Source organism: Pseudophryne corroboree, unplaced genomic scaffold (genome assembly GCF_028390025.1).
Source record: "Pseudophryne corroboree isolate aPseCor3 unplaced genomic scaffold, aPseCor3.hap2 scaffold_1460, whole genome shotgun sequence".
NCBI classification, from domain to species: Eukaryota; Metazoa; Chordata; class Amphibia; order Anura; family Myobatrachidae; genus Pseudophryne; species Pseudophryne corroboree.
Genome location: NW_026968089.1, coordinates 122,000 through 130,911, shown reverse-complemented (window position 1 = coordinate 130,911; position 8,912 = coordinate 122,000). Strand labels below are relative to the sequence as shown.

Below are 8,912 nucleotides of genomic sequence, written 5' to 3'. Positions count from 1 at the left end.
CCTTGAAGCACATTTACACTCACTCCGATACTATTGCTAGACCGGCTATGGCGTCGGCCTGGGTTTGTAGTGCGGTGGTGGCATGGGCAGATTTCTTATCTGCGGAGATTGACACCTTAGATAGGGATGCCATTCAAATGACCATAGAGCATATCAGAGATGCTGCCTTGTATATGAGAGATGCACAGAGAGACATTTGTTTATTAAGCTCCAGAATAAATGCTGTGTCTATTTCTGCTAGGCGACTCCTGTGGACCTGGCAGTGGACGGGAGATGCCGATTCTAAGCGGCACATGGAGTCCTTGCCGTACAAGGAGGGGAAGTTGTTTGGAGACGGCCTCTCGGACCTTGTCTCTACGGCTACGGCTGGTAAGTCGAATTTCTTACCTTATGTCCCCCCGCAGCATACTAAGAAGGCACCTCATTATCAAATGCAGTCCTTTCATTCCAATAAAAACAAGAAGTTACCAAGAGCAGAAGTCCTCCCCTGCGTCTGCAAAATCCACCGCATGACGCTGGGGCTTCCCGGGGGGAGGCAGATCTGGTGGGGGCTCGTCTTCGGTTTTTCAGCCACGTCTGGGTTCAATCGCAGGTGGATCCCTGGGCAGTAGAGATTGTTGCTCAGGGATACAGGCTAGAATTTGAAGACTTGCCTCCTCGCCGGTTTTTCAAATCGGCTCTGCCAACTTCCCCGTCAGAGAGGGAGTCAGTGTTGACAGCAATACAAAAATTGTATGTTCAACAGGTGATTGTTACAGTTCCTCATCTCCAGCAGGGAGAGGGATATTATTCAACCCTGGTTGTGGTCCCGAAACCGGACGGTTCGGTCAGGCCCATTTTAAACCTGAAATCTCTGAAATTGTACTTGAAAAGGTTCAAGTTCAAAATGGAATCACTCCGGGCGGTCATCGCCAGCCTGGAGGGGTGGGGATTGGATGGTGTTCCTGGATATAAAGGATGCATACCTTCATGTTCCAATATTCCCCCCCCATCAGGCGTTCCTGAGATTTGCAGTGCGGGACTGTCACTACCAATTTCAGACGTTGCCGTTTGGGCTTTCCACGGCCCCGAGGGTTTTCACCAAGTTAATGGCGGAAATGATGGTGCTCCTGCGCAGGCAGGGGGTCACAATTATCCCATACTTGGACGATCTCCTCATAAAGGCGAGATCTCGGGAGAAGTTGCTGGACAGCGTGTCTCTGTCCATGAAGACGTTGCAGCTACACGACTGGATTCTCAATATACCGAAGTCCCAGCTAGTTCCTACAACGCGTCTGACCTTTCTGGGCCTGATCCTAGACACAGACCAGAAAAAAGTTTTTCTTCCGATCGAAAAGGTTCAGGAACTCATGACCATGGTCAGGAACCTATTGAAACCAAAGAAGGTTTCAGTGCATCAGTGCACGCGGGTCCTGGGGAAGATGGTGGCTTCATACGAGGCCATCCCTTTCGGCAGATTCCACGTGAGGACTTTTCAATGGGATCTCTTGGACAAGTGGTCCGGGTCCCATTTACAAATGCATCAAAGGATCACCCTGTCTCCCAGGACCAGGGTATCTCTCCTGTGGTGGCTGAACAGTGCTTACCTTCTAGAGGGTCGCAGGTTTGGCATTCAGGACTGGGTCCTCGTGACCACGGACCCAAGCCTCTGAGGCTGGGGAGCAGTGGCACTGGGAAGAAATTTCCATGGTCTCTGATCAAGCCTGGAGACTTGTCTCCGTCTCCACATCAACGTCCTGGAGTTGAGGGCCATATACAACGCCCTGCGTCAAGCGGAGAACGGTTCTGATTCAGTCAGACAATGTCACGGCAGTGGCTCATATAAACCGCCAAGGCTGAACAAGGAGCAGAGTGGCCATGGCAGAAGCGACCAGGATTCTACGCTGGGCGGAAGGCCATGTAAACGCGCTGTCAGAGGTGTTCATCCCGGGGTTGGACAACTGGGAGGCGGACTTCCTCAGCAGGCACGTCCTGCATCCGGGGGAGTGGGGACTTCATCAAGAAGTCTTTGCACAGATCGCGGATCGGTGGGGCCTGCCTAAAATAGACATGATGGCGTCCCATCTCATCAAAAAGCTAAAGCGGTATTGCGCCAGGTCAAGGGACCCTCTGGCGGTAGCGGTAGATGCTCTGGTGATACCTTGGGTGTTCAGATAGGTCTATGTGTTTCCTCCTCTTCCTCTCATACCCAAGGTGTTGAGAATTGTAAGAATAAGCAGGGTCAGAACAATCCTCATTGTTCCAGATTGACCACAGAGGACTTGGTATCCGAAACTGCAAGAGTTGCTCACAGAAGATCCTCTTCCTCTAAGGCAGGACCTGCTGCAGCAGGGGCCCTGTCTGTTCCAAGACTTACCGCGGCTGCGTTTGACGGCATGACGGTTGAACGCCGGATCCTAGCGGAAAAAGGAATTCCGGAGGAAGTCATTCCTACCCTGATGAAGGCTAGGAAAGACGTGACATTGAAACATTATCACCGTATATGGCGGAAATATGTTTCTTGGTGTGAGGCCAGAGCTGCTCCTACGGAGGAGTTCCATTTGGGCCGTCTACTACAATTCCTTCAACAGGAGTGACCTTAGGCCTAAAATTAGGGTCCATAAAGGTGCAGATTTCGGCCTTATCCATTTTCTTTCAAAGAGAATTGGCCTCTCTTCCTAAGGTACAGACTTTTGTGAAGGGGGTGCCGCATATTCAGCCTCCTTTTGTGCCTCCGGTGGCACCTTGGGATCTTAACGTGGTGTTACGTTTCCTCAAGTCACTTTGGTTTGAACCACTTAAAACGATGGAGTTGAAATACCTCACGTGGAAAGTGGTCATGTTGTTGGCGTTCGCTTCGGCAAGACGTGTTTCAGAATTGGCGGCTTTATCGCATAAAAGCCCATACTTGGTTTTTCACGTGGATAGGGCAGAGTTGAGGACTCGTCCTCACTTTCTGCCAAAAGTGGTCTCATCTTTTCATGTGAACCAACCTATTGTCGTGCCTGTGGCTACAAGGGACTTGGAGGATTCCGAGTCCCTGGATGTAGTCAGGGCTTTGAAGATTTATGTGACCAGAACGGCTCGGATCAGGAAGACTGAAGCTTTGTTTGTTCTGTATGCGGCCAACAAGGTTGGCGCCCCTGCTTCAAAGCAGACTATTGCTCGCTGGATCTGTAACACGATTCAGCAGGCGCATTCTACGGCAGGATTGCCGTTACCGAAATCGGTTAAGGCCCACTCCACTAGGAAAGTGGGCTCTTCTTGGGCGGCTGCCCGAGGGGTCTCGGCATTACAGTTGTGCCGAGCAGCTACTTGGTCGGGGACAAACACCTTTGCAAAGTTCTATAAGTTTGATACCCTGGCTGAGGAGGACCTCCTGTTTGCTCAATCGGTGCTGCAGAGTCATCCGCACTCTCCCGCTCGTTTGGGAGCTTTGGTATAATCCCCAAGGTCCTTACGGAGTTCCAGCATCCTTAAGGACATTAGAGAAAATAAGATTTTACTTACTGGTAAATCTATTTCTCGTAGTCCGTAGAGGATGCTGGGCGCCCGTCCCAAGTGCGGACTTCTTCTGCATGACTTGTATATAGTTATTGCTTACATAAGAGTTATGTTATAGTTTTCGGTGATACCGTGGCTATGTTTTTGTTCATACTGTTAACTGGGTAAGTTTATCTTAAGTTATACAGTGTGATTGGTGTGGCTGGTATGAACCTCGCCCTTAGATTTACAAAAATCCTTCCTCGTACTGTCCATCTCCTCTGGGCACAGTTTCCCTAACTGAGGTCTGGAGGAGGGGCATAGTGGGAGGAGCCAGTGCACACCCAGAATCCAAAGCTTTCTTAAAGGGCCCTATCTCCTGCGGAGCCCGTCTATTCCCCATGGTCCTTACGGAGTCCCAGCATCCTCTACGGACTACGAGAAATAGATTTACCGGTAAGTAAAATCTTATTATATCTATAGTAATACAGGGACATGATTGGGGAGTTGAGGGTATCTGGAAGCATCACAGTGACATCACTTACTGTATATCTATAGTAATACAGGGACATGACTGGGGAATTGAGGGGTCTGGGTGTATCGCTGTAATGTCACATATCTATAATAATAATACAGGGACATGACTGGGGAGGTAAGGGGATCTGTGAGCATCACAGTGACGTCACAAAGCTAGGGACATGATTGGGGAGGTGAGGGTTTCTGGGAGTATCACAGTGACGTTACTTATATCTATAGTAATAATACAGGGACAAGACTGGGGAGGTGATGGGATCTGGGAGTGTCACAGTGACATCACTTATATCTATAGTAATAATACAGGGACATGACTGGGAAGGTGAGGGGATTTGGGAGTGTCATAGTGACATCACTTATATCTCTAGTAAATAATACAGGGACATGACTGGGGAGGTGAGGGGATCAGTGAACGTCACTGTGACATCACTTTTATCTATAGTAATAATACAGGGACATGACTAGGGAGGTGAGGGGCTCTGGGAGCGTCACAGTGACATCACTTATATCTATAGTAATAATACAGGGACATGACTGGGGAGGTGATGGGGTCTGAGAGTGTCACAGTGACATCACTTTTATCTATAGTAATAATACAGGGACATGACTGGGGAGGTGATGTTATCTGGTTAGGTGAGGTGGTCTGGGAGTATCACAGTGACATTACTTATATCTATAGTAATAATACAGAGACATGACTGGGGAGGTGAGGGCATCTGGGAGCGTCACAGTGACATCACATATCTATAGTAATACAGTGACATGATTGGGGAGGTGAGGGGTTCTGGGAGTGTCACAGTGACACCACTTATATCTATAGTACACTTTTATCTTTAGTAATACAGTGACATGACTAGGGAGGTGAGAGGATCTGCGAGTGTCACAGTGACATCAGTTATATCTATAGTAATAATAAAGGGACATGACTGGGGAGGTGAGGGGATCTTGGAGCGTCACAGTGATGTCACATATCTATAATAATAATAATAATACAGGGGCATGACAGAGTAGGTGTGGGGATCTGGGCGTGTTACAGTGACATCACATATCTATAGTAATAATACAGAGGCATGATGGGAAGGTGAGGGGATCTGCGAGCGTCACAGTGACATCACTTGTATCTATAGTAATAATACAGGGACGTGACTGGGGAGGTGAGGAGATATGGAAGTTTATACAATGATATTTGATGTGTCCCCCTATACCCAGGGTTACACGGTAGTGAGGAAGACATCCGGTAAGTTCGAGACACCCAGCAGCTGTCCCCGTGTGTCAGGAAGACTGAGCAGAACCCAGAGCCCCATCACGGTGCCTCCACCTCACTCACTGATACATGAGAGACACAATAACCAGAAGATCCTAGAACTCACCAACAAGATCATTCAGCTGCTGACTGGAGAGGTGACTGCTGGGAATGGGACATTATACAGTAACACCGGGGAACGTGTCTGGGTGATGACTGGAGAGGTGACTGCTGGGAATGGGACATTATACAGTAAGACCAGGGGATGTGTCTGGGTGATGACTGGAGAGGTGACTGCTGGGAATGAGACATTATACAGTAACACCAGGGGACGTGTCTGGGTGATGACTGGAGAGGTGACTGCTGGGAATGGGACATTATACAGTAACACCGGCGGATGTGTCTGGGTGATGACTGGAGAGGTGACTGCTGGGAATGGGGCATTATACAGTAACACCAGGGGATGTGTCTGGGTGATGACTGGAGAGGTGACTGCTGGGAATGGGGCATTATACAGTAACACCAGGGGACGTGTCTGGGTGATGACTGGAGAGGTGACTGCTGGGAATGGGGCATTATACAGTAACACCAGGGGACGTGTCTGGGTGATGACTGGAGAGGTTGCTGCTGGGAATGGGGCATTATACAGTAACAGCAGGGGTTGTGTCTGGGTGATGACTGGAGAGGTGGCTGCTGGGAATGGGACATTATACAGTAACACCAGGGGATGTGTCTGGGTGATGACTGGAGAGGTGACTGCTGGGAATGGGACATTATACAGTAACACCAGGGGATGTGTCTGGGTGATGACTGTATCACTGTGTGTGTCAGATTCCTATAAGGTGTCAGGATGTCACTGTCTATGTCTCCATGCAGGAGCGGGAGTATATAGAGGAACACAGGGGTCTGTACAAGGACATGATGATGGAGAATCACCGGCCCCTCACATCACTGGGTAAGAGGAGACTGTCATGTATTGTACAAGGGAGAGCAGGTATGGGGGGCCCTATATACACACATCATCTGATAATCACATATATACAATGTACTCAGTCACTTTGTGTCTCCTACAGATGGACCCAGTAACAGAGATACCCCAGAGAGATGTCCCCGTCCTCTGTATTCCCAGGACTGTACAGAGGAGAATCACAGGACCCCACAGGAGGATCAGGTAGGTGGGATTTAGGGTCTAGACAATATACCAAAGTGACTGACGCTATGTGATCTGTAGAGGAGCTGTGTGTGTCTTATACACTATTATACTATTTACTATCAAATAATGAAATAAGCCTTATTATAAAGTGTTCATTATTGTTGGTATTTAGGGTGAAGATAGGAGTAATGTGACTGATATGAAGGCAGAAGATATAGAGGGAGAAGAGGAGACGTATGTGACTGATATGAAGGCAGAAGATACAGAGGGAGAAGAAGAGACGTATGTGACTAATATGAAGGCAGAAGATACAGAGGGAGAAGAAGAGACGTATGTGACTGATATGAAGGCAGAAGATATAGAGGGAGAAGAAGAGACGTATGTGACTGATATGAAGGCAGAAGATATAGAGGGAGAAGAAGAGACGTATGTGACTGATATGAAGGCAGAAGATATAGAGGTAGAAGAAGAGACATATGTGACTGATATGAAGGCAGAAGATATAGAGGGAGAAGAAGAGACGTATGTGACTGATATGAAGGCAGAAGATATAGAGGGAGAAGAAGAGACGTATGTGACTGATATGAAGGCAGAAGATATAGAGGGAGAAGAAGAGACGTATGTGACTGATATAAAGGCAGAAGATATAGAGGGAGAAGAAGACGTATGTGACTGATATGAAGGCAGAAGATATAGAGGGAGAAGAAGAGACGTATGTGACTGATATGAAGGCAGAAGATATAGAGGGAGAAGAAGAGACGTATGTGACTGATATGAAGGCAGAAGATATAGAGGGAGAAGAAGAGACGTATGTGACTGATATGAAGGCAGAAGATATAGAGGGAGAAGAAGAGACGTATGTGACTGATATAAAGGCAGAAGATATAGAGGGAGAAGAAGAGACGTATGTGACTGATATGAAGGCAGAAGATATAGAGGGAGAAGAAGAGACGTATGTGACTGATATGAAGGCAGAAGATATAGAGGGAGAAGAGACGTGTGTGACTGATATGAAGGCAGAAGATACAGAGGGAGAAGAAGAGACGTATGTGACTGATATAAAGGCAGAAGATATAGAGGGAGAAGAAGAGACGTATGTGAAGGGTGATCTGCAGTGTAAGGAGGAGGAAATCCCTACAGATATCAGCACAGGTGAGCAATAAACACTTTATTTTATTTATTTACAGTTCCTTATATAGCGCATCAAATTCTGTTGCTCTTTACAATTGGAAACAGTGATAAAATAAAACCAAACGAGTGAAAACAGTGAGATAACAAGAATAGGTAATAACAGAAATTCATAGAGGTAGGACGGCCCTGCTTTCAAGCTTACAATCTATAGGGAAGTAGGCATTGATAGACAAGGATAGGTGTTGACTATTGCAAAAAGGTCCACCAGATTGCAAAAGTCCTTGGTGGGCTGTATGATATGGTTACACAGCAATGTTGGCCTGGTGTCGGGAGGATGGGAAAGTGAAGAAAGTAAAAACATGTGAGGTTATGTGTGGACTCTACAGTGGGGATGTAATTGGAAAGTAAAGTATATGAAGCTATGTGGGCATTTCCAGAATTCGATACACTCACCTTCAGGAATTGCTTAAAGTTTTGGAGACTAGAGGCGAGTCTTATTGTGCGTGGGAGGGGATTCCACTATTTTATTACAGAGTAGAGTCCCATATTCTCCTTCCTTAGTCACTACAGCAATATCTCATTCTACACCCTTTTCTGTCAGTACAAACTAATGAGAGATATGTATCTGACCATTGGAGGAGTCCAGAGCCATCAGCCCCTATTATACTCCTGCTCTCCCATTCGCATCATGTCACAGTAAGTTACCAGCCCAGAGATCTGACCAGTCTCCTCACGACACTCTCTGGTGTATCATATACATCAGGGGACATCAGCCCCTATTATACTCCTGCTCTCCCCCTCACATCATGTAATTTTGTGTTACCAGTCCAGAGATCTGACCAGTCTCCTACCTATACACTCTGGTGTATCTCATACATCAGGAGCCATCAGCCCCTATTATACTCCTGCTCCCCCTCACGTCATATCACTGTGTGTTACCAGCCCAGAGATCTGACCAGTCTCCTCCCCACACTCTCTGGTGTATCTCATACATCAGGAGTCATCAGCCCCTATTATACTCCTGCTCTCTCCCTCACATCATGTCACTGTGTGTTACCAGCCCAAAGATCTGACCAGTCTTCTTCCCACACTCTATGGTGTATGTTATACATCAGGAGCCATCAGCCCCTATTATACTCCTGCTCTCCCCCTCACATCATGTCACTGTGTGTTACCAGCCCAGAGATCTGACCAGTCTCCTGCCTACACACTCTGGTGTATCTCATACATCAGTAGCCATCAGTCCCTATTATAGTCCTGCTCTCCCCCTCACATCATGTCACTGTGTGTTACCAGCACAGAGATCTGACTTGTCTCCTCCCCACACTCTCTGGTGTATCTCATACATCAGGGGACCTCAGCCCCTATTATACTCCTGCTCTCCCCCTC

The 8,912-nt window shown here is 47.5% G+C and overlaps 1 protein-coding gene across 1 annotated transcript; it reads left to right on the top strand.

The window, feature by feature from the left end:
• Window positions 1–36: 36 nt before the first annotated feature.
• LOC134997689 (retinitis pigmentosa 1-like 1 protein) lies at window positions 37–7,119 on the top strand. Its single transcript, XM_063951305.1, has 5 exons — window positions 37–369; window positions 5,206–5,397; window positions 6,116–6,194; window positions 6,313–6,410; window positions 6,565–7,119. The coding sequence occupies exons 1-5, from the start codon at window positions 220–222 to the stop codon at window positions 7,066–7,068; spliced, it is 1,023 nt and encodes a 340-aa protein (XP_063807375.1). The 5' UTR covers window positions 37–219; the 3' UTR covers window positions 7,069–7,119.
• Window positions 7,120–8,912: the final 1,793 nt, after the last annotated feature.